This window comes from Pelmatolapia mariae, linkage group LG20 (assembly GCF_036321145.2).
Source record: "Pelmatolapia mariae isolate MD_Pm_ZW linkage group LG20, Pm_UMD_F_2, whole genome shotgun sequence".
In the NCBI taxonomy this organism is placed as follows: Eukaryota; Metazoa; Chordata; class Actinopteri; order Cichliformes; family Cichlidae; genus Pelmatolapia; species Pelmatolapia mariae.
In genome coordinates, this window is record NC_086244.1 from 22,286,849 (window position 1) to 22,312,031 (window position 25,183).

At 40.1% G+C, this 25,183-nt stretch overlaps 1 protein-coding gene across 3 annotated transcripts in view; it reads left to right on the plus strand.

Moving 5' to 3' along the window:
• The window catches only part of LOC134618000 (dedicator of cytokinesis protein 3-like), a 51,804-nt gene extending 28,263 nt beyond the window's left edge, over positions 1 to 23,541 (plus strand). Inside the window, exons 18-54 of one of the 3 annotated variants that reach the window (XM_063463135.1) lie at positions 124 to 295; positions 378 to 475; positions 855 to 938; positions 1,038 to 1,138; positions 1,244 to 1,325; positions 1,730 to 1,900; positions 2,569 to 2,761; positions 2,885 to 3,012; positions 3,123 to 3,269; positions 3,378 to 3,476; positions 3,569 to 3,663; positions 3,857 to 3,932; positions 4,058 to 4,158; positions 4,253 to 4,311; positions 5,906 to 6,054; positions 6,167 to 6,252; positions 6,364 to 6,390; positions 6,483 to 6,578; positions 6,668 to 6,728; positions 6,834 to 6,927; positions 9,832 to 9,980; positions 12,267 to 12,353; positions 12,612 to 12,716; positions 13,798 to 13,939; positions 14,360 to 14,526; positions 16,974 to 17,060; positions 17,192 to 17,371; positions 17,480 to 17,563; positions 17,672 to 17,788; positions 17,891 to 18,033; positions 18,323 to 18,458; positions 18,695 to 18,776; positions 18,985 to 19,100; positions 19,214 to 19,298; positions 19,386 to 19,508; positions 19,675 to 19,757; positions 20,618 to 23,541. In XM_063463135.1, the coding sequence (XP_063319205.1) occupies positions 124 to 295; positions 378 to 475; positions 855 to 938; positions 1,038 to 1,138; positions 1,244 to 1,325; positions 1,730 to 1,900; positions 2,569 to 2,761; positions 2,885 to 3,012; positions 3,123 to 3,269; positions 3,378 to 3,476; positions 3,569 to 3,663; positions 3,857 to 3,932; positions 4,058 to 4,158; positions 4,253 to 4,311; positions 5,906 to 6,054; positions 6,167 to 6,252; positions 6,364 to 6,390; positions 6,483 to 6,578; positions 6,668 to 6,728; positions 6,834 to 6,927; positions 9,832 to 9,980; positions 12,267 to 12,353; positions 12,612 to 12,716; positions 13,798 to 13,939; positions 14,360 to 14,526; positions 16,974 to 17,060; positions 17,192 to 17,371; positions 17,480 to 17,563; positions 17,672 to 17,788; positions 17,891 to 18,033; positions 18,323 to 18,458; positions 18,695 to 18,776; positions 18,985 to 19,100; positions 19,214 to 19,298; positions 19,386 to 19,508; positions 19,675 to 19,757; positions 20,618 to 21,226 (4,614 nt within the window). In that variant the 3' untranslated portion in view covers positions 21,227 to 23,541. The remainder of the gene's footprint in view (positions 1 to 123; positions 296 to 377; positions 476 to 854; positions 939 to 1,037; positions 1,139 to 1,243; positions 1,326 to 1,729; positions 1,901 to 2,568; positions 2,762 to 2,884; positions 3,013 to 3,122; positions 3,270 to 3,377; positions 3,477 to 3,568; positions 3,664 to 3,856; positions 3,933 to 4,057; positions 4,159 to 4,252; positions 4,312 to 5,905; positions 6,055 to 6,166; positions 6,253 to 6,363; positions 6,391 to 6,482; positions 6,579 to 6,667; positions 6,729 to 6,833; positions 6,928 to 9,831; positions 9,981 to 12,266; positions 12,354 to 12,611; positions 12,717 to 13,797; positions 13,940 to 14,359; positions 14,527 to 16,973; positions 17,061 to 17,191; positions 17,372 to 17,479; positions 17,564 to 17,671; positions 17,789 to 17,890; positions 18,034 to 18,322; positions 18,459 to 18,694; positions 18,777 to 18,984; positions 19,101 to 19,213; positions 19,299 to 19,385; positions 19,509 to 19,674; positions 19,758 to 20,617) is intronic. The other 2 variants (XM_063463136.1, XM_063463137.1) reach the window with 2 other exon arrangements.
• The last annotated feature ends 1,642 nt before the right edge of the window (positions 23,542 to 25,183 follow it).

The following is a 25,183-nucleotide window of genomic DNA, read 5'->3' on the forward strand; positions in this document are numbered from 1 at the left end:
ACAGCTACAGCCACCCTGTTATTGACTAGAGCTGCAGCTCTTTTTGCTGCAGTATTCTTTCATTAAATATTAATTGTCCACATGTGTGTGTCCAGCTCTTACTGTTCCATTTCAATCCTCTAGTGTGATGAAAATGCCACCTTCAGCAACCAGGGCCTTTATCTGAGCCTGCCCTGCTGTAAGGAGGACTTTAACAGCTGCCCCAACCTACCTGCTAACCTGCCCTTCCAGAGAAGCCCCAAAGAAACTTTCTGGGTCTCTACGATACTCTGCTCCACCAAACTAACACAAAATGGTAATCTACCACCTTATACATGCTGCTCTTCCATGCTGTGTCTTCCTGGTCAGTTCAGCTTATTTTGATTTCTTTCTTTCAGTGGACCTTCTGGCTCTTCTTAACTGGAAGGCCCACCCAGACAGGGTGTTGGACATCCTCGGTCGACTACGCCAAATCAGCGGGGAGGAGATTGTCAAGGTTATTATTTCTGTAACTGTAGCTTTACTGAGTTGAGTTTTTTTGACAATATGTGAAGATCATTTGTTTTATTATCCTATTATGATTTTATTTTGTTTATTTGTTAAATATTGTGTCGTTGTGATTAAGGAGTAGGATTTCTTTGTGTGCATTCAAAATACACATAAAGTTTTTGTAGTATTTAGAGAAATTGCGTTGAGCTGGTCTGTTGAGCCGTCACATTAGCATGTCAGAAAAAAAACAGAAATGTTTTTAAAATGTTTGTGATGACGGGGCTATCCTTTTTTCTTTTTTCCTTGTTTCTATTTCAGTTAGCAGTGAAGCCTTTAATGCGATGCTTGTTTTGAGACGTGCTCTTTTTGTTCCCCTCTCTTTGCAGTTTTTGCGAGATGTCCTGGATACGCTCTTCTGTCTTTTAGATGACAACACTGATAAGTACGGGCCGCTGGTTTTCCAGTCTTTGGTAAGAAAATTAAAGGAGCTGTACTAACACATTAAAATATGTATTGTGAATTTTAAGTAGAGGAAGTGTTTTACAATAGATATGTATTTGTGTGCTCAGGTCTTCATCATTAACCTGCTCAGGGACAGCCGTTTCTACCACTTCAGACCCGTCATGGACTCCTACATACAAAACCACTTTGCAGGAGCTTTGGCATACAAGTATAAAAACATTTACCAAATTCTTTGAAGTTAGTCACAAATAAAGAAGAAGCTCAGGTTCTGGTTATGCGCAAAGTGTCTTACTTTGAGACGATTTGTCTGCAGAGAGCTGATTCGATGTCTAAAGTGGTACATGGACCGTTCAGCTGAGGTCGTCCGACAGGACCACATACAGGAAGCCATGAGGGTAAAGTATCGCACTCACTTCGCTTCTGGTTCTTCCTTGGCTCATTCTGCAGCGATTAATTAGCATGGCATGAGGAAATGGTCAAACAGATGTGCTGATAAGGAATAATGTGACACCGTATGAGGCCTCAGGAAGCGGATGTCCTTCTGAAAGAAAAGCTAATGAAAGGAAGTTATTAAAAATGACATACAGAGTGCAGCATTTCCATGTGCTCTTTGAATGTCCTTTGTGATTGAATCTCTTAAACAGATACTTTGTCACAGGACCTGATTAGAAGCATTTGTTTTATGTATTGATTTTCAATATTAAACTAATCCAGCATGCAAGTTTCATTCTTTGTTTGGAAACTGATGAAGTGAGCACCAACTGACTCCCTATCTACATCTCCCCAACAATCACCTCAGGCGTTAGAGTATCTGTTCAAGTTCATCGTCCAGTCTCGTATCCTGTATTCAAGAGCCACCTGCGGGATGGAGGAGGAGCAGTTCAGAGCCAGCATCCAAGAGCTTTTCCAGTCGATCCGCTTTGTCCTGAGTCTGGATAGCCGCAGCTCAGAGAATCTGGTGTTCACACAGGTCAGACGCTTCACACTTCACAGCCAACAACCATTTCCCCTTTAAACTACTCTCAAAATCCCCCTTATGTCACCTGCTCACCAGCCATTTTTATCTTTTGTTATAATTTTTTTTGTAATTTTCAGTTTTATTCATTCTCAGTTTGCATTCATATTTCATTGCTTGAGTTTGTTTGTTAACTTCTTTTATTCTTGTGACTTTTATTTGTTGTTGTTGTTCTGTGATTGATGCTTCCATCCTTCACTGCCACTGTTGAGCCCTCCTTGGCTTGATTTTTGGACAGTCTAGGGCTTTGATCAGCTGCATGCCCCTCTGTGTTCATGCTCCTGGGCTCTCGTCCTCCTCAGTAAGTTACAGCGCCCCCTTGTGTTTGTTCCACAATGCAGCAGATGCTGCGCAACCTGACCCTGGATCTGAAAGATTAGATTTTTTAATTTGAGACTAAATATAAAATTAACTAAATCGTTTTGTGCATCAACACATTTGCTGGATTCCTTTGAGTTTCGGCTTAATTAGTTTTTTCATTTTATGTGTGTATGTCATGGAGAAAGGCCTTTTCATTCATTTGTATTATGACTTTCAGTGTATTTGTAGCATCTTTGAAACTGAATATTTGTTCCATATGTATTCTACTAATTGCAGCTCTGTGCTTTTGTTTCCCCCTCAAGGCAGCGCTGTTGAACAGCTTCCCTGATATCTTTGATGAGCTGCTGCAGATGTTCACTGTTCAGGAGGTAGCCGAATATGTCAGGGGCACCCTAGGGAGCATGCCCAGCACAGTGGACATTGGCCAGTCTATGGATGTGGTCAAGCTGCAGTCTATTGCTCGCACAGTCGAGAGCCGCCTCTTTTTCTTCCCCGGTGAGACAATTGTGAAGGTTTTAAGAAAATGTTTTTCTCTGAAGATAACAGAACAGCATGGTCTGACAGTTTCAGCTGTTTTATAGTCAGTTTGCTTCCTTCTTTTCTTTCCCCTTTTGCCAGAATCTCGTAGTATATTGTTGCCAGTGGTTTTACATCACATCCACCTGCATCTACGCCAGCAGAGGGAGCTGCTCATTTGTTCTGGGATCCTGGGCAGCATTTTTTCAATAATCAAGACAAGCTCCATGGTACAGATCCCTGTTCTCTGTGCATACTTAACACATACTGCCGTATTGTATACTAATGTTTTTTAGTTGCACTGCATCCGTCAGTTTGCTCCTTTGGTTTTTGTTTTCAGGAGTCTTCTGTTCAGGAGGAGGTGGAGATGATGGTGGAGAGCTTACTGGATGTGCTGCTGCAAACTCTTCTGTCCATCATGAGCAAATCTCACTCTGTGGAGACATCCAGAGGACAAAGATGCCCCCAGTGCACTGCTGAGATAACGGTAAGCTGTCGCACAAGCAGCATCTTTGATGGACAGTAAAAATAAATTACATTTAGTTCATCTTTTTCTTCATTAACCTTTCTGTGTCTGCGATGTTCTTGCATGCAGGGGGAGTATGTTTCCTGTCTTCTGTCCCTGCTCCGGCAGATGACAGAGATCCATTTTCACCATCTACTCAACAACTTCCACAGCAAGGAGGAACTAAAGGTGGGAAACTCTCTGAGTCTCAAAGCTTTTTGCAGTGGCCTATTTACTACATTTCAGAACTGCATACTCTTTCTTAATATATTCCTCTGCAGGAGTTCCTGTTGAAGATCTTCTGCGTGTTTCGCAATCTGATGAAACTGACTATCTTCCCCCGTGACTGGAGTGTCATGCGGCTCCTAACCAGTCAGTGAGTCTGCTTTTTCCATTTCTGTCATGCAGTCTTTGTCCCAGAGATGGTAAGGGAATACAGCCAACCATTAGATCAGTCTTTCTTCAGATAATCCTACTCTGAAGGTGACGCTTGTGTTGCAAAATGTTTCATCTATTTTTGGCACCTAGCTCATTTTGTAAGCTGACAGGGTAATGTTTGCTTTCTGCAGTATCATCGTAGTGACAACACAGTTTCTGTCTCCGGCACTGCACAAGAACTTCTCAGATGCAGATTTTGATTTCAAGGTGCGTGTCAGGAGAGCAGCTAGTGCTCACTACACCATGAAGCCACACAGCAGCTAACTAGCGCAATTTAAATGTCATTCAGTGTTGCATTTCTTTACTTTTGTTTATAATTCTTTGTCTGTCAGGTGTGGAACTCCTTTTTCAGCCTCACTGTGCTGTACATCAACCAGCCCAGCCTGCAGCTGGAGTCATTAGGTCCTGCAAAGAGAAAGAAAGTCCTAGATAAGTAAGAGTTTTTTAATTGTGTGTGCTTTCTTCCAAGCACCGTGTTAATTATGTCATTTTCGACATTTGATCTCTTTTTGCTGTTCTATTTGTAGGTATGGTGACATGAGAGTTATGATGGCATATGAGCTCTTCAGCATGTGGCAAAAATTAGGTTTGTGATGCCCACTTTTAGCACAGACACATACATGTATCCCTAGCAATTACACTACTGTGCAAAATTCTCAAGCCATTCCTCATTTCTGTTTATTTTGATAGGAAAACTGGGAATTGGGTGGAACGACTTATTGAAACGTGCAAAAATCCATGAAAATAATGACTATAAGGCAAAAACAGAGTTTTATAGTTACAATGTGCTTGAAAGGCAGTATTTGGTATGACCACCTTTACTCTTCAGCACAGTTTTTGTTCCATTCTTTGTCACGATGATCCCACACTGCTTCAGTAATATTGAGGTCAGGGCTCTGGGGAGGCCAGTCCATGACTGATAATGTACACTTTTACTTCATTGACAGTGTGTTTGGGATCATTTTCAAGTTGAAAAATGAAGCCTAAGGCAATCAGAAGCATTTTAGATGGTATTGTGTGGTGGAATAAAACTTGACTGCACTTTTCTGGCTTCACCACCAGCTGAAATGCGGTCCCAAATCATGACAGATTCTCCATGTGTTTTAGAATTGGCTGTAGACACTTGCTGTTCTACCTCTCTCCTGACCTCCTCTGTACATATTGAAAGCAATTTGAACCAGAAATTTAAATTGGATTAATCACTCCATGAAACTTGTGGCCACTGATGCATTGATGTCAGGTGTCCTCCACTTGACCGGTTTCCTCAAATTCCGCCAAAATATATACCAAGTTTGCAGTTAATAGCTCTTGGGGATTCACCTTGCTAGCAAAAAATACAGTTTAGGCCCATCAAACTGTGCTATTTTTTGTAGCTTTAACAAAAGAAATTAGAACAAGTGTGTTTTTGTGACATGCTTCTAGCAACAACGTGCATAAAAATACAGTTTAGAACTGATTGTATGCTAAGTTGTTGTTGTGTAGAAACAACAGAGGTTCATTCTTTGAATCAGGCATGTTTTTATATGCTTGAAAAACTAAGTGTTAAGTTACTTAACATCCGTTTACATCCCTGCAACCCTGCATCCAATTTAGAGTTGCGGGGTTGCTGGAGCCTATGCTAGCTAACATAGGGTAAGAGGCTGTGTACGCCTTGAAGAGGTCACCAGGCTGTGGCAGGGATAACACAGACACAGACAACTATTCAATGACCAATTAACGTAACCCCACTAACCACATGTCTTTGGACTGTGGGCGGAAGCCGAAGTACCAGGAGAGATCCCACACAGACACAGGGGGAATATTCAAATTCCACAAAATCCAGCAGGTGGTTGGTAGATTTAAACCCAGGACCTCCTTGCTAGGAAGCAACCAGGCTAACCACCATGCCACCCAGAAAAAAAAGGGACTTCTCAGAATGTTTTTTGAAAATGTACGAGTACAATGACTGGAACAAACATGAATGACAGAGCAGCTGATGCCCAAAGAAAAACTCTTAAACACCCTCAGAAAACCTGGAGAACTATTGCTCAAGACCACTTTAAAAAAGTAAAAGAAGTTTGGCTACTTCATAGCAAAGTATAAAGAAATAAACGGTGGCTCAAGACTTTTCACAGTACTACATATATACATGAAATTAGTGCAAACAAACAGGTCTGTCTGTATGAATCTTCTTAATCCAGGAGACAATAAGCCACACTTCATCCCAGGAATGATGGGTCCCTTCCTTGGTGTTACACTGGTTCCACAGACCGAGGTTCGAAATATTATGATCCCAATTTTTCATGACATGATGGATTGGGAGCAGAGGAAAAACGGAAACTTCAAACAGGTAGCATAATTATGACATTGCACTATGAAATTAACCCATTGTTAGCTTGCAGCGATGGACAGGCTCTTTGTCACATAACATCTTTTGGCTGAATGTGTTTGTGCTTGTGTAGGTGGAGGCAGAGCTGATGGATAAGCTGGACAGCATGGTGTCGGATGGGAAAGGCGATGACAATCACAGAGAGCTCTTCAGCCTGTTGTAAGCATCAAACCTGTGTTTAGCGAGCCTGTGGAGTGATATTCAGGATAATGCCACTCTAGTAGTATTTCCTTCTAACACGCTTCTTTTTTTGTTTTGTCATCACCCGAGGACCCAACTGTTTGGTCCGTATCCAAGGTGAATGGACTGGCAGACATATTTATTCATATGTGTTGCATTTCTGTGCTCATCGACTTTGGTAAAAATGCTTTAATGTATTTTCTGTGCAGCCTGCTGGAGAAGATTGAGCAGGAGACCTGGAGAGAAACAGGAATCTCATTTGTCACATCGGTCACAAGACTTGTTGAGCGAATACTAGATTACAGGTAGGCTAAAATGTAGTTGTCATCTTAACTATGTTGCTTTCTAATTATAAATCACAGAGCAATAAGAAGTAAACACGCCATATTTATAGGGACTGCATGAAAGGAGATGAGATGGAGAACAAGAAAATTGGTGGCTCTGTCAATCTTATGGTGAGAAGTTTCATGAGTTTTTATTCTGGATTTTATAAAAGCATATATTAATATTTTCAAAAGTGGGGAGACAAATTCACCATGCATGTTTATTTTGAAAATCAGAACTTCTACAAATCAGAGGTCAACAAAGAAGACATGTACATCCGTTATATCCACAAACTGTGTGACCTGCATCTCCAAGCAGAGGACTTCACAGGTACCTGAGATATTTAATGGAGTATCCTTTAGAGTTTGCACATGAGAATTAAATAAAGGCAACAAAAGAATGCAAAGAGAGAATTTGACCTTCTCTCTTTGGCTCTGTGCAGATTTTAATTCAACTGGAGTGCAGAGAACAAAAAGTCTCTCTTATGCCAGTCTGAGATACTGACCTTTTATATTGCTGTTTTGTGACTGCACAGGACAATGATGCAAGCAGCAGAAGGGAGGATGCTATTGCTGTGTAGTCATAATTTGCAACTTTGTGGACTGTTGTTATTAGCCTGCTAGCACTACCCCCACAGTTTACAGCCACACACACAAATGAATTGTTCCTGGTGAAATTCAGTTTGACTTCATGTTCAGGAGAGCGTGTACACGTGCACACCCTTTGATGGACGTCTCCTTCATGCACCAGTTGATTTATTACTCCTGCACATGAGACTTTACATACTTACTAGCTTTGCTTCACATAGTTGGGGTTTTTTGTTGCCTAAGAAGAATGAGTTATTCAGCAGGTAGCTGCAGTGAGTCAGCTTTCAGCATCTGAGTCTCGGGGATCGTCTTATTCAAACTGGGGGAAACTTCACTACAGCTGACTGGATTCTTTGTTGGGCTACAGATGAAGAAGATAATAGAGAAACTAATGGTGTGCTAAAAACAGAGATATCACACAAGTGTAACGACACCCATGGTTAAATAGATAGGCTAATATCAGGTAGAGATAATTATGTGCTGTTAGCTTAACATTAAGAAGTCAAACTATTGCATGGCGGTTGTACAGCCAGCTTTTTTATGTAAGTTGTAAATGTGAGATTTATATCACATTTATCCATTTTATTTGGAGAAGAAGGGGCTTTACAGTACATTTACGATGCGGTAATGTCACTTTAGTCACATAAAGCAGAAATCAGGGGAAGTTGTCGCGTAATCTTACTGTGTAAATGGCTTGTGTGAGTAAAGCTTTACTCACATTATCTCACATTATCAGCAGTGGTGTTATTGTGTGCGCATAAATGTAGCCAAATGTGACTAATTGAATTCAATCTTATTCATTGCCGCTTACGTAAAACAAACAACAGGCAGCTGGGAAAATGACCAAAACACATTTAAGTGTCCAGCAGAGTTGGGTGTGATTGCACATGTGGTTATTGTGTGAATCAGAACCAACTTTAAAAAACTTTGCTTTTTTTTCCAAAATATGATTCAATTCAGAAGGTGGGCTCAGCGGGTACAGTGGGTTCGTAGTGCTGGAACACTTACTTATTTTTTTTATTATCAGTTAATCTGCCAATTTATGTGTTTACCAGATTAATCATTCATTATGTAAAAAGTCTTCTTTGGACACAAAGGATAATCAGCATAAAATGGATTTTAGTGGAAGTCTAGTGTTGGTTGAAAATTCAAATAGTCCAACCAACACTCAGAAACTTAGTTTATCATTTCATAAGAAAAAAATCAGCAAATTGTAACACCTGAAAATCTTTTTGAACTAATAATTTCAGTTGTACTTTATGTGACATTACACCTACCAAAGTGTGTTAACTTTTTCACAATTAACAAAGAGTCCATAGTGGAGACAACTCACTATCTATTTGTTTAGTTTAATAATTTTTTTATACACCTCACGGTCAGAAAAATAAACAGAGAGTTGTTCATTTCATACTTTAAAAAGTATAAATACTGGCTAATATATATATATATATATATATATATATATATATATATATATATATATATATATATATATATATATATATATATATATATATATATATATATATATATATATATGTATACAGACTTAGTTATTTAATAAGTGATGCAGAAGATTCTACAATGTCTTTTAACTCAATAAGGCCGAGGCCTATTAACTTCTCCTCATTTGTGTGATCACAATTGACTTATTGGACACGACACTACAATTCAATATGCAGCTGAAATCTGAAACTGCACACACGGAGAAGCCAAACGCCTTCTAGAGAAAAGGTTTATGGTCAGTTGAGACAAAGATTGATCTCCAATCTACAAGCTACAATTGGCTACAATGACAAGAGACATGTTTAGACAAGTAAAGGTGAAGCTTCAGACCTAAGAACACTACAACACCAAGCATGGTGGTGGTGGCATCATGCTCTGAGGCTGTTTTACTGCCAGTGGTAATGTTACATTAGACAAAATGAATGAAACAGCAACCTCACCTCAAATCAACAGCTAAGTTGAAACTTGGACATAAATGGTTATTCCAACAGGACAATGATCCCAAACACATGAGTATTGGTTTTGGAATGGATAAAGCAGGCTAACATTAAACTTCCTAAAAAAATTAACTGATTATGCTTAAAAGCCAGATCTGTGCCAGGAAGCCAACCAATTTAAATGGTTCTGCCATTCTGCCAAGAAGAAGGGTCCAACAAGAATTGCATTTACCAAATATTAGCAGAGCTGTATTTCAGCCTATGAGTATACTTTTAGTCTTGTTTGAATTAGAGAAAATCCAAAATGAATTCAAACTTGTGCACACAATTCTTGTTTTTTAAAAAAACTCATTAAACATGTTGTATGCTGTGCAATTAGTAAAACCTGGAAAAAAGAACGATTCAAAGAAACCATTAAATCCCAAAGTTACCATGACATCCATGCCCATGATTAGTCAGCTTCAGTCAAAACTATATTATAGAAGGTCTGATATGGTGTTAACTGTGCAGATGCTCCTTGCAGTCTGACTGCTTTTAAACAAAAACATGATTATCAGGGGAGCTTAGGTTCAGCTGACTGTTTTATGTCATACATCATCTGTTCACAAAAACTGGACAAAAATTTCAACTGTGCCTAAAGCCTTTGGGTTTTTACTTATATAGAAGGTAATCTCAATTTTTTTTTCATACCCTCTTGACAACAGAGGCAGCCTTCACCCTCCTGCTGTACTGGGAGCTGTTACAGTGGGAGGACCGGCCCCTAAGGGATTTTCTTCATTATCCCTGTCAGAGCGAATGGCAACGTAAAGAGAACCTGAGTCGTAAAATCCTCCACTACTTCAACAAGGGCAAGGCAAGTGAATATTTTTTATACCTTTGTCTCCTGCTCCTGTTTCTGCTGACTTAAATCCAGTGTTTCATGCAAATGTTAAAGGCCTGTAATTTCTGACCCGTGCTAACCTCTGACTGCACTGCAGCGGAGCCTCCAGCAGCGAGTCAAATGAGGAAATGAAGGAAAGGCTGAGTTAACTTTATAGTGATGGATCGATATTACTAGGTCGTGCTGGACAAGTCACATTTGAAGCTAAATCAACTTAGATAAATGAAAGCGACATTAACTTTTATAGCTTTTTTTTTTTTTTTTTTTTTTTTGCATTTTGTTCAAAGGGCTGTTTGTTCTCATCTGCAGTGCAGCTGCTCCCAAGTATAATCAGATTTTGCCCTCATTAACTCTGGGAGTGAGTCAGAGTCTTGTAGTGCTTCTATTCAATGTTTTTCCCCAAGTTTTTAGTGTGTTTTACATCTTTTGCCAGCCCCAGTAATTGCATGTCTCCACTTATTTTTCATAAGTTAGTCCTGCTTGCACCTGTTAAACTAGAATTCAGAGGGGTGAAAGAAGCACTAACCCTTTACCCAACACTGCAGTGTAAAACCATGCTGTATAAAAGCTTTAAAATGTAATTTCATTACTTATTAGCATTTTAAACTGTAATTATGTTATTATACCAGTATAGGCTCTTTATGAATATTTCTGTAGAACATTAATGCTGTGTTAGGTGGGCAGTGGAGCTACTGTTCTACTATTCTATGCAATCTTCAGTTGTTACATCTTTTTACTGTTTACTGTGCAACCCAATCATCATATGTGGAAAATCATTGCAACTAAAGCCAGTTAAATTAAGTTAAGAGTTCTCTGTGCTAAAGTAAACACAGATTACCATAATACAAATACAAACATGCAGCCTTTGCACGCAGCAGCGAGGGTCAGATTTCTGCTCAAATGTGATTTGCTTCCTAGAATCATTCCTCCCTGGCTGGTATTCATCCACCAAATTGAATTAGTTGACTGGTGTTGCTGCTTTGGAGAGGACAATGCCCTCTGGACTCTGGGAGCAGCTGAGAAAGAAATAAAAGTGGCCTCCTTCATTAAATCAGTGTTATTGCTGCTCTCGTTTAAAAACGGAAGCTGTTCTTTACCTGCTGCTGCATTTGTTACAGTTCATGCACGGCGAACAGAAATCTGTATCTGTTTAAAGGAAAGCTTGTGAAATAAATGATGAGACTTAGAAAAATGTTTCTACTGTGTATGAATCAGAGAGAAAACAGCTAAGCGAGGTCAAGTTTTTAGATCTTTAACACTATGCTCGTCTTTTCCTCTTGTTTAAGCACAATTTTAACACATTTTAAATGTGTTTTGTAACACATTTAAAATAAACTATGCTAACCACCTTCACTTTAATACACTGCTATGAAAAGAAATGTGACTAATAATGCTAGTTTATTCAGCAGCAACAAATTTTATCTATTAAACATTCATAGCATAATTACAATAACACAATAATAGAAAGGGCTTTGCAAAGCATAATCAAATAGATTATAATTAAATAAGTACACAAATAAAACAAGGATTAGGAAATTGAAGAAACAGTGGGAATGATATGACAGGTTAAATGAAGAAATAAAAAATGATAGATGAGGAGAAAAGCTGATTTAATAAAGTTTGGCGAAGTGGTTTAAAATTATATGCAGTTTGCTGCAGTTCAGTTCTCCCGGTAAGAGTTACAGCTTTTACATCATTGCAATTTGAATTTTCTAACATGAGATGACTCAAAAGTCTTTGCATGAATGAAAAACATAAAAAAGTTCATTTAACCGAATACAGTTTTACAATAATAACATAGAAAATAAGAGTTGACTAATCCTAACTTTACTGCATAAAACTAATACTCATACTTTTTTTTTCATATTTCTTTTAATCCACCAGATTAGTTTTTTCAGTGTAGATCTCAGTAAAGCTGCTCCTGCTGCTGCTGGTAATGAAAAATGATAAATGTAAGGTAAAACTGCCAGTAGATAGCAGACTCAGCAACACGTTCTACCACACATACCAGGGGCGGCACAATTAACTCTCTTATATGGAGAAATGGAAAAAATAATATTAATAAAAGAAAAAGAAAACCTGAAATCATTATGGTCTCTTTGCACTAATCTGACAATTTTGGTGCTGAAATTGTTCCATTTAAAATCTTAATAACCTACAACCTTCCCAAAACACACTTTTAATGTTATGACATTTCTCTTGATTATTAAGGATAAATCAAGATTTATTCTCATTCAGCTTCATTTTATGACTTTGCAGTGCTGGGAATATGGAATCTCTCTTTGCCGGGAGCTAGCTTTCCAGTATGAGACTCTATATGATTATCAGAGCCTCAGCTGGATACGGGTAAGTCCCGCATGTTCCTCATTTCTGCTTTTATTAACAAACAAGCATCCTTTGTGATGAAGAAGGTGGTAGTGTTGACAGCTTCCTCCGTTATCGTCATGCTCTGTTATTTGGTGTGATGCGTGCACAGCGGCAAACACAATGTCCTAATTACCTGTGCACGCCCACACTCCCAAGAAAATGGAGTCAGCTCAGTAATGTGTGTGATTGCTCGATTATTCATCTTGACTCTTTTGCATTTTGTTCATTCGGTGACAGAAAATGGAGGCAGCATACTATGACAACATCATTGAACAGCAGAGGATTGAACCGGAGTTCTTTCGAATGGGCTTCTATGGCAGGAAGTTTCCTTTCTTCCTCAGGGTAGGACTTTCCAAATCCAGTCTGACACAGATATGATCCTGCCGATGTGTTCAGATGTGCACTTCCACCATTGCTTTAACTGCAGTAGGCTGTGCAAGATGAGAAGTTAAAAAGTAAGATTGTTTATCAACCATTACTACCAAATATGTCATGGCCATCCTGACAGATTTTAGGGTGATGCATTAATTTCTTCTAATCTAAGTAAGTCTGCCCAGTGCGGTCCTGTGACAACAGATTTATTTGCACTCATTGCCTTTCCTTGCCTATTACCCTTAATTAAAGTAGCTAAAAAATTTTTGTTTTGTTTTGTTTGTTTTTTTATGAATGTATTAAAGAACAGTGTGAAAATTATCCTAGAATTATCACCTAAATCTCTCATTCCTGAGGGCTTTACAGAGGCTTCTTTAGTTGTCTGTCCTGTTACTTTGCTGAGTTGCTGTGGTTCCTAAATGCTTCCACTTACAGTTTATTGGGGAATATCTACGAGGGAAGGCATTTCACAAACTCACTTGTCTTACCAGCGACGTCCTATTATTGTACCACACTCACTCAGATTCAGTGAGTTCATTAGAACAACGCATTCTTCCACAAATGTGGTTAATTTTGTAATTTGCTTACTTCAATGTCCAGTAGCTATAAAGAGTTAGGTCTGTGCTTGGTTTTAGTTAGTAGATAGTCCACTAACTGAAAAACCACTGTACACTTTTCAGTTAGTCACCTATCTACTGCTGCACATAAACTATACGGACACAAGTATTCAGCCATACCTCTTAATCTTTAAATTAAGATGTTCTCAGTCCCCTTGTCACTGATGTATAAAATGAAGCATCTATCCATTCAGTTTGACTCTACAAACTTCAGATTATATATTTATAGTCTAAAGAGTGCACTGGAAATCCAACCATACACCCTTTCTTGAAATTTAATTTATTTGTGCAATACCACCTAAATTTAATAGTAAATCAGACAGTACTGGAAAGAATTAAGCAATGTCCAGAGGAACACCTCACTTAAACTCTGAGAATCATTTGCAGCAGATTCTCAGCAACATTTCGGTCTTATGTCTTTTCTCTTTCTCCAGAACAAGGAGTTTGTCTGTCGCGGGTATGACTATGAACGACTTGAGGACTTCCAGCAAAGGATGCTGGGGGAATTTCCGCAAGCCATCGCCATGCAGCATCCAAACATTCCAGACGACACCATCCTGCAAAGTGATGCTCAGTGTATCCTGACAGTTTCACTAAGGCTAAAATGACTTCATTATTTTTTCTTTAGAGTGAGAGACCATTACAACATCAGTCCGCAGATGTTCATATTGCATTGAGTCATTCGAAAAGCAGTAACCAGATTTATTTTGCATTTTTGCCTGATAGATTTAATGACTTGAATAACAGAGCGATTGCTCCACATGTTGTGCATTTTATTGGCTTTTGATTACTCTGCTAAGCATTTGAGCGTTGTTATTAGAGATTATTACAGATTAAATACTGAACTAAACACTGAAGTTGATTTCCAGTGTCACACAGGAAAAACTAAAGCTCTGTCTAAGTATTTCTTTTGAACATCCCCTCTGCTCTTCCTCCTCAGTGAATATGCATGTATGTCGGACTTTGTCTGTCACTTCCTTGACACTTGGCTTCTAGACTTGCAGATCTATGCGGTGACTCCAGTGTCAGACATTTCTGATGTGCCTCAGCTGGAACGTGTGCCTGAGAGGATCAAGAGTTTCTACCGCATAAACAATGTCAGCCGCTTCCACTATGACAGACCTTTCCACAAGGGGCCCAAGGACCGCGAGAATGAGTTCAGGGTACGTTGAGCCCGCAGTGCCAGCTCAGCCCATTTCTGACTCACTGTTTAGTTTTTTTTACATAAAAATACTGAATATGGCTGTAACTCTATTATAAAACAATGAAACTGATCCAACTCTGTGGAAATTGCAGTGTAATTATGCAGACATTTTTTCATTTAAGAGACGTAAGCAGGTATAGGTGACGTAAGCAAGTGCAACACTTAAGGTGGCCACAGGGGAGTGCCTACAGCTCTTAGACAATAATGCCTTTAAAGCCCTTTAATGCCTTTAAATTTCTCTGCTATGTGCATAACCAGTAATTGAAGATAAATATAATTAGATTTACTTTATTATGAGCTTTATACTTTATCTGTGTTTCATCAGAGCAGAATTGAAAAAACTGCAACAAAGTTAAACCAAGTGTTAATAAGATTTTTAGTATTAAATCTGGTCAGCTAAAGTCAATATTGTCACATTTGCCGCATTATTATTTGAGACACATTCTGGTTTAATAGTTCTTCTGTGTGTAGTAAATTGAGTTTGTAATATCAGGTTTTCATTCAAATATAACTCGCGTGTGTAGCAACAGTCACTGAATAATGACCACATAATGTGACCACATCAGTCGTAATCACTGCAAATTTGAATAATGTGTGAAGAGGAAAAGCAAAACTGCACTAGCATGAAATAATTATAGGCACATAACATATATAGATACAAATATATAGAAAAATATACACTCATCAGCCACTTTATTAAGTACATCTCGTTAGTACCAGGCCTTCAGTGCTGCTTTAATTCTTTGTGGCATAAATTCAATAACATACCTCAGAGATTTTGACCCACCTTGACATGATAGCCGCTAACTGGATATTTTCTGTCATTGTAAATATCAGTAGATCAGCAGTTTCAGAAGTACTCAGACTCGCCTGTCTATGACCAATGACCGTGCCAAATTCAAAGTCACTGTAATCACCTTTCAATTCTGATACTTAGTTCAAAAGGTTGTGTCTAGATGCCTTAATGCACTGAGTTGTTGCCATGTGATTAGCTGACTAGATATTTACATTAACAGTTTGACAGGTGTACCCAATAAAGTGGCTAGTATGTGCATAGGATAACATCAGTCTTTCCTGAATGATATACAGCAAATGATACAACGATGAAACTGCCTGCCTATCTTATGTATGAATTTGGTTCCTTCTTAACATTTTCAGATCACTCAGTGCAGCATGTGACACTGTAACGGTTTAAAATGTGCTGAAACCCAGCAGCTCCTTTGGATATAATTCTCTTCATACATTTGGGAAATAAATTCTTAATAACCTCAAAATCTGTTTGAATGTATCTGCTGGAAATGTCTTTTCCCACACCAGTCTTATTTACTTTCTGAACCATAGCTGCTCTGTTCCTTTTTGACTCCCAGCCAGGGCGAAATGTCACCATCAAACGATGAAACAAAATGTAACAGCGCACAGAGGCCGTGGTAAAAAAATGTCAGTGATGAATAATGGTCTGTTATTTAGATCGGCAGTTTCTGAAATAGTCAGGCCAACCCATTTGGCACCAAAGACTATTACAAAGTCGCTTAAATCATCTTTCTCCCCCCATCCTGCTGCATGTTGAACACTTTAACATGTGTGCCTAACAAAGTGGCCGTTCAGCCTATGTATTGGCTTAATACAACAATGATAAAAGGAGAAAATCATCTTGACACGTGGTGAAAAGCATTCATTGTATCAAGTTAATAATTTCATGATATATTTAAAGTCCTAGCCAGTCATTGTTTTTATTAATTTCATTTCACTTAATCTTTCAGATTTATTTTAACTAAATTTGAAACACAACATGCGGGATCTTATTATCACCAAACAGGATCATAACAGTATCAGATTATAAGAGGCTATCTGTACCAAAAAAGGAATTTAAAGAAGGTATTTTCTATACTACAAAATTCTGTTTTCTCAAAATAAGATGTTTACATCTGCATAACACAACCAGAATACTCTGACTGTGAGTACTGTAATACTGGATACTACATGTACATAAGGTAAGATAAAAAGAAAAGAAGAAATCACTTTCCCTTAAATTATAACTTTAACAGTCAGTAAATTAATACAGTTGTTTAACATTTGCTGCTGCTGTTTTTTTTATTGTTGTTATTTTACCTGCCATTTCTATCTCGATGCTAACAATGCTCAAATCCCTACAACCTTCAGGGCTTAAGAGACTTGTAGGTATGATACTGTAGTTTGTCCTGACACAGTAACCCAAATTCAGAACCACACCACACAGGAATTCTCACTAGTCTGAAATGACCTATATCGTACTCTACAACACGGTGCTGAATAGTTTGCCAGCCCAGTATCTCTTATACACTGTCGGGTCTCCACTCGGTTTTCTTTTATATTAGTCTAGCAGATGTGGCTAATATGAGATGGCTTCTTTGTCCACATGTTTAACAGAGTCTGTGGATTGAGAGAACAACCTTGATCCTCTTGCGTCCTCTCCCTGGTATCTCCCGTTGGGCAGAGATCGAAAGGAGAGAAGTGGTAAGGAGCTCAGATGTTCTCTCACTCACCTTGTATAGTACACATTACCTAATGGCCAGTTTTCTGTTAAAATTTAAAGGCCATCTCCTCTTTCATCAAAGCTCAGAGTAAATATCTGTATTTATTTCAAGGTGGAGGTGAGTCCTCTGGAGAACGCTATTTACGTGGTGGAGAATAAGACCCAGGAGCTGCGGACTTTGATTAGCCAGTACCAGCACAGGCAGCATCATGGGAACATCAACCCGCTCAGCATGTGCCTCAATGGGGTCATAGATGCTGCTGTGAATGGAGGCATTGCCAGATATCAGGAGGTACTGCTGTAGGGCTGAGGGAGAGGGGAGAGAGGATGGCAGAAATGATGAATGATGAATTGGCGTTGTGAGAGAGATCTTTATTTTTTGACTCACACTCTACCACAGGCGTTCTTTGATAAAGACTACATCAGCAGTCACCCAGAGGATACAGAGAGGATCTCACATCTGAAGGATCTAATGCAGGAACAGGTCAGGCTGGGTTTAAAAAGCTCAAAATATACATTAACTGTATGTTAACCATAACATATGGTTATGAAACCTTCAGGTCACTATTGAGTCCTCTGATTTCATCATCAGGTACACATTCTCGGAGTAGGGCTGGCTGTTCACGAGAAACTGGTGCATCCAGAGATGCGTCCTCTGCACAAAAAGCTTGTGGACCAGTTCCACATGATGAGAACAGGCTTACACCACGTGAGTAGAGTGACACGTGACTCAAACTATGCGCCAAGTGTGTTTCAGTGCATTAAGTTTATAAGTAAGTGTATGTGTGAGCAGTGTAAATATTCAGAGCAGTATATGGTTGGGTCCCAGCAGGGTCTGCCTGGCGTGGATCGATTTGGACCTGCAGGGTGCCCAGGGGTTAATTCTCCCAGAGGCATCCTCTCCTCCCACAGCCACATGAGCCCTGAGAGCGTGCGGCTCATGCACAGACACAGGTCAGTCATGGTGCTCTTCTAAGCTAGTTTAGAGATTCATTTGGTGTTTTAGCCTCATAATTTCCAAACCTTCAAAACAATACCCAAGGCAGCTGTATGAATTTATGCGCTATGTTATGCCCGTGATGTGAATCTAAAATGCAGTATGAGCCAAACTCTTGAAATTAACACCAAATGCCCTCTGAAATAAATCTGTACAGGCTGTAAAAGAGGCATAAAAATGCAAAATGATTAAACAAACACAGAGATAAATGTTTCAGTGATCTCACCCGTTATGTCTGTCCTGCAGTCCTCTAAACCTGCAGGGCTCGATCCGACACTCGTCCTCCTCCCTGTCCTCTCACACGTCGAGTGAGGCAGGAAACCTCGTCATCATGACCGACGGCCTGATGGGGGAGCACCCTGAGGAGGCATTACACATGCAGGTAGGAGTTGGATGACGTAAAAATGAACAAATACTGGTGGGAATGTGCTTCAGCTTGTAATAATTTGTGTTCTTTACAGAGTGCAACTCACATGAGATCCGATCTTTTGAGGATGTAAACTATAATCTAACTCTTTCACTTAATTGTTATTGTTTTGATGAACTTTTCTTTTCACAGCATTAATCATTGGTTTATTCTACAGAGTACAAAAGACAAATAAAAGTTTTGTTTTGCAGCCAAGCCCTTCCTCCTCCAGCCTGAGCTCAATCCGCTCCAACTCTTCCCAGATTATTAACTCTGCCCCCTCAAGTGCCAGAGGTGAGGAACAAAGCAGAAAGTCACATCTGATAGTTACTACTGTATATTACCCATACTAACCATCCTGTAATAAGATGCTCACATAAATAAGCAACACTAGAAAGTAACAAGGCTGCAAAATTCTGCACTTTTATGACAACAAACATCTTTGTCTCTTACTTATTTGCAAATAGAAATCGTTTACTTGCGCGTCTTTTCTTTTGTCCAGGCTCTCCATCCTTACCCGATAAGGCCAAACACAACCGAGAAGTGATGATTCTGTTGCCGTCTCATCGCGAGAGAGCCAACAACTCCATGTACTACAACATGGCAGAGAATGGGCAGGTGGGGGAAAATCTGCAGTCCCATAATGCTGAATGAATATGCAAACAAAAATGTGTTCTGTTTCTGTGTTTCTGTGTCATTTTGTTCTTTTGCTTCATTTTATTTTTTCCCAGAACAACCACATGCAGCGTGCCTTACTTCAACAAGTTAGCCCCTGTAAGCCTTGTACTGATGCTCACATGAATCTACCAGAGAAAGGTAACATATATGAGCAACAAACTAGCTATTTTGGTGCATAAGATGTTTGTGCTGTCTTAAAAAATTTTTTTTTGTATTCCCTTCCAGTCTTTCCCAACACTCCCAGTAGCTGGAGTCTGGATGGGGAGAACAGGGAGCAGATGACCTACATGCCAGCTTCTACCGGAGGGGTAATAATGCCCCCTGTCCCACCCAGGTCCTTCCCACCAGGTACTGTTTCATTTTACTTCACAGTTATGCTTGTCGTGGATTTCAGGGAATCTGTTTGGTTAGGGTACTACTCATTGTCTATAATGATATGGACTTTGTGGGCTTTTTATTTTTTTTATTCCTTACTGCTTTTCCTGACTTTTATGCCTTGAACTTCTCTTCACAGGACATTTCCTGATGCACTGTGATGCATTTCACCAACAGAACAGCGACCCTCCTCCTGCCCTGCCTGTCCGTTCCCTCCGAAAGGTACAAGCTTAAGAAAAACATCATCCACTTTGAATTTATAATTTTGTATTTGCCTGTTGTAGCAAAAACCCTGCCACTTTAGGGACATTAACGCACACACTGTCAGATATGGGTAGACTGGTGTGCTTGGTTTCTTATTATTTACACACTTTTATCACCGTTTTTTCAGACAGAGCCGGATCTTTTTCAGGGCGCCAGCCGCTGTAGATTTCTGGCTGCCAAACCAAGTTCTGTGCAGTCACCTCAGTCTCAGTACGCTACTGCATAAGTAGAAGAGACATGATTAGATAAGGACTGACAGTTTCCAGCCAGCCTCTCTTGGCACTGTCTTCTAAACCTTCTACTCCACCCCTCCCCTGCATCTGAGCCAAAGACCACACCCTGCTACCACACCTGCTTTGTTCAGGACGCATGACTTTCAACACTGGCAAATGTTTACTTTGTTTATTTTGATCTTTTGATTATTTGAGGTTTCTCCTACCCTCGATCCTCTTTTAGATATCATCTTTACTCTTTTCCCCATTAAGATGAAATTTGACAACAGCTCTAAAAAGCATCCAAGAGGGAAAAAGTTGAAAAAGATATCATGCCGAAATGTAAACTTAGCTTTTGAAAACACATTTTGAGCATTTCACAGGAACGGTACTTTCTTAGAAGCTCTTATTTATGAACTTCTCTGCTTTTACAAACAAACGCACAGACACACAAATTAACTGGATCCTAAACAGTACATGTCAAATTACTGGGTTTTTCAGTATTCTTGACATTTAAGGAGGACTGTTAACAACATTACTTTAAAAAAAAAGACACCCATGACATCCTCTCTCTTTCTCTTTCTCTTTCTCTTTCTCTTTCTCTAGTCTCCTCTCCACCCAATCCCTGGCTCTCCTACCAGTCCTCAGTCAGCTTTGGGAGGCAGTAACTCAACTCTATCAGGCAGCGCCAGCAGCGGTGTTTCCTCCCTGAGTGAGAGTAACTTCGGGGGTCAGTATCCTGATCCTGGACCCATCAGGAACGATGCCTTGGAGCCTCTTCCAAGTCACCTGTGGTCCCCACCTGACGAGTACATGGCGTCTCCCTACATGCACATCCACTACGGCGGAGGAGAAATCGACTCCATGGACCCGGTCCGCCCTTTCCACTACCGCAGCCCTGCGTCACACCCGCACAACCACCCGCACCCTCACGCTCATGCCCACCCAGGGCTGGACAGCCACTCCCATGGGCCACCACCTCACCACCATGCACCTACTCATGGCCCTCATCACATCCCTTACCGCAGACCTCAGCCTCCAGCTGTGCCCCCCAAACCCTACTTGAGAGAGGGCTGCATTCCTGAGGAGGACCTGCCACCTCAACCCATCCCGCTCCCCCGCAGGATCTTCCATTCCCCTCATGGCCACAGGGAGGACCAGGGCAAACATGCCTGGGAGCAGTGCATCAGCGAGGAGCACGAGGAGACACAGTGATCTGAAACTCCAGCTCAGTTTACGTTAGAGCTTTCTTCTCCTTTTCTTCTTCCCTTCATTTGCACTGAGTAAAAGGAAGCGGTAGTAGAACAAGTCTAATGTGACGCAATGGAGCATGCTCGATTGTCATGTTCTGCGGTTTAACTTCAGTGCACATGAAGGAAAGGAACGAAGGAGCAAAGACGGTTGAAGCTACGGTTTGAGGCACAACCGCTGCCGCTGCTCCGCGTGGCCTCTTAGAATTAAAAGAAAAATATCTCTTGAACAATGGGATCGATTAACTTCTGTTCAAAAATTGATATTGATTGTACACAATTGTACAACTCGTCTGTGAGCATGTTTTTTTTTCCACTTGAGAATAATATGAAAACGGTTTTGTGAAACATGACGACCACGATCATAACCAACATGATCCCAGGTGCAGTATAAGCTGTGAACTCCCTTAATTTTGCTTTTCATGTCATTTCACAACACGAGGAAACTACAGAAGGTTATTAGTCACAGCGAGGTGACTTCTCTGCTTTAAATGCTTCATATATATGAATTCTTATTTTGATAAATTTGCTACATTATAGTGTTTTCAAAGGCTTACGTCCATTATGTTTTTTCAAAACACTGTTAAGTGCTCCTTAATAGTGAATCATATCAAATGCGCACTGTAATACGTGTTGCTGCTGGGCTGTCGCAAATCGCTGGTGTACTTGCAGCTCTCCTCTTGGACCAGCATCTCAAGGGACACGAACTTAAGTCACTGATGATTTCCCATCCGTACCATGCGTATGGAAACCCACGTGAATGTATTCAGATGAGATGTTCCTACTTGTGTTGCACCAGCTGCAATCCTGGTTAATGTTTAAGTGCTTTAAGTTGAGTCTTTGTTGAAGACGTCTCTATTTGTCTCTTCTGTGTGACAAAGATATCTCGAGAGGAATGAAGGTGTTCGGCAGACTGAAGGGAAACTGAGGACAGTTGACAGACAGGCCCCACACCTGTCAGCTTTCATGTTCACGGAGAATGAAGAACTGTCCACTTCACACGTGCTGGACTCCAAACTAACACCAACACCACTCTCTCTCTGTCATTTTCCTTTTCTGTGTATGGTTGTCAGACCATGTTGAGCAGTGAGGGCTGAACCTGGACAGCTGCAGTGGCAATTTTTGTTGCGCCTGACGACACTGTCGAGCCCACACGCCCCCCACCCATCCGCCCCAACTGCTCAGTGACCGGTCGAGGAGCCCACACAGACAGCATTGGAATCGCCTACCTGCCTTAAGTGCACTCAAATGCAGTTTGACCTCTCATCCGGACTGTGGGGAGCTCATTTAGTAACAGCCATTCTCCTTTTCACTTTCTTCACCGTATACTCCCTGAAGGAAAAAAAAAATAGAAAAAAAGAAGATATCTACCTAGTGATGTTTTTGTATGGTTTTGTCCCGCTTTGGTTTCAGATTGTTGTTTGGTTTGTAGCGCTAATATTTCTTATTCTGCCTGCGGCTCTTTCTCAATTACCTTCTGTTGTTTCAAAACTGATGACATGTTTCACAAGAATGCTGAAGCCCGGACTGGCAGAAAGGTTTACTTTTACTGTGGGGCAGAAGGAACAGCGCTCTTTATCGTCCCGTGGGGGTTGGAAGGATATAGCTAATATTTTAACAATTACTTGTTTTCCTGGTTGTTTTTTGCAGGTGGATGCTTTGTGTTACTGTACATCAAGTTGTCAGCTGACTAGACAACATCTATTTTTGTATGTGAGATCATCAGTTGTGTGAACATATTTCAGAAACCGTACCGAGACAGAAGGCACTGAATAGGCTGCTGTACTTTGTATGGAGTTGAACATGAGGTTATTAGATCTGTAACGGCACGTGAGTATCTCTTGTGAGCTTGATGGCGTTGAGGATAACTGGTGACTGAAGTGATACTCAAAATATAGGTACAATAGAATTTTTCAATGTAAATTCTGTTATTGTACATACAGCAGTATTGTGAAATATTTTTGAGAATTATTGCAGAAACCCCCAAAAGGTTTATTGTTGTTTTGTGTATATACATGTACTCCAGAGATCAATGTAATTGATAAATATCTATAATCAGTGTTTGGAAAAGGACGAATCCATTAGACTGTGGCTGTCTCCACCGTTCTTGACTTGAGTCCTCTCATATAAATACTTTATACACTTTTCAATGTGCTTTCCTGTACATATGGTGTTAGCATGATCAAACAGTGTTTGGTTGTAAAAGTGGTTTTCCTACTCCCATAACTGCTGTGGTATGGAATTCATTAACAATGCCAAACATTAAAGACAATCTTTTATCAGCTCTAACTCTTCCTCGCTACCTTTTTCTGTACCGTGAAGGGTCACGCAGTATATTGAGTCGACAGTGGAGGGTGCTGTTTGTCACTGAATTACTGAGGCTGAGCGCTACAGTGGTAAGAATGCAGATATTTGTGCTATTTTCAGTTTTGCCAGTGTCTGTGCATAGATAACAGCATGCCACACATCCCCCGAGTCCACCACAACTGAAAGAAGAAGAAAAAAAGAAAATGTGACAGCTAAGTGACAGCTAGGGTCCCAGCTGTCACCAGCTCAAACTTCATGCTTTGATATTCTAATGCAACGTATCTGGTGTGTGGTAATGGAGCTGGAATATCAGTGGAGTTTATCTGTTCGTGTAAAGAAAGCATATTTCACAGTAAGCTATGGGCAAACCTTTAAATACTATGGACTTTGATCTGCTTCAGACTCTGGGTATACTATAAATGCTATAAAACTGTAACTTAAACACGTGATAGGTTTTTATAGTATACTAAGGGTCAAAGGGAATGGGTTAGTTAGAAGTAGACTGCAGTCAGAGGCTAAAGTTGACATGTTTAACCACAAAGGACAGCACCATATTTGGTAAAAAACAAATACTGCACATCAACACAAACACCTCATACAAGCTGTCAAGCATGGTGGTGAAGTGGTGATCTTCTGGGCTTAGAACAGGAGCTGGACACCTTGCTGTTGTTGCGCTAACCACAAACTCCTCTGTACTTAAAGTATTCTGGAGTCAAATGGTGGGTCATCTGTCAGACAGCTAAAACTCAATACTGGGTCATGTAAGAGGACAAAGATTTCAAGTACAAGAACAAACAGAACAACTGGAAAAGAAAAAGTGTTGTAATGGCCCAGTCAAAGTCAACCTGCCTGAAATGAGGTGGTGGGCCCTTAAGAGAGCTGTGCCTACACGAATGCCTGCAAACCCCATTGAACTGAAGCAAAGAAGAGTGGCCCAAAATTCCTCTACAATCATGTCAGAGACTGATCATACAGAAAATTGTTTCTTTGAGTTATTGCTGAAAAAGGTGCTTTGATTTGTCATTTGAAGGTGATTTTACAAGCATTATATCTTGGCATGTACTTGGATTTTAGGAGGTCCTAGAAAGAATAATATATAGACTCACAAGTGATGTTGCCATAGAGCCAGAAGAGAAATTCAAGGACCTCAAAGATCAAGTTTTCTTTGTGTCATAATTTAGCTTCACTGTTTGCTGGACTTCAGCAGAAAGTCAGTGAAACTGAGGCACTGGCTCTTTTTTTGTTTGCCTCTGAAAAGTGAATGTGTTTGGTAACAGTGAGGACTGCGCATTCATAGTGTCTCGCATATCCATGATGCAGTGACAGAAAAAAAAAACAGAAATAGTTAGGATGAAAGGATTCTAGCTGCCTCTCCTGAGGATGATGATGCTGTGGTGCATGCTGATGCAGATACTGTTTTTTTTCCACAGCATCGCTGTGAATCCTCAGATCTTTTCTAGCTCCTAGCTATGTTAGTGCCCCTTTTTTTCCACACAAACCCCTCTGCCTTACAGTCTCTCTACACTTTGTCTCAAGGGACTTACAGAGCGCATTTTCTCTACGCAGAACGCCATGTGATCGTGCGCTTTTATACATGCACACTTACATGTGAGCA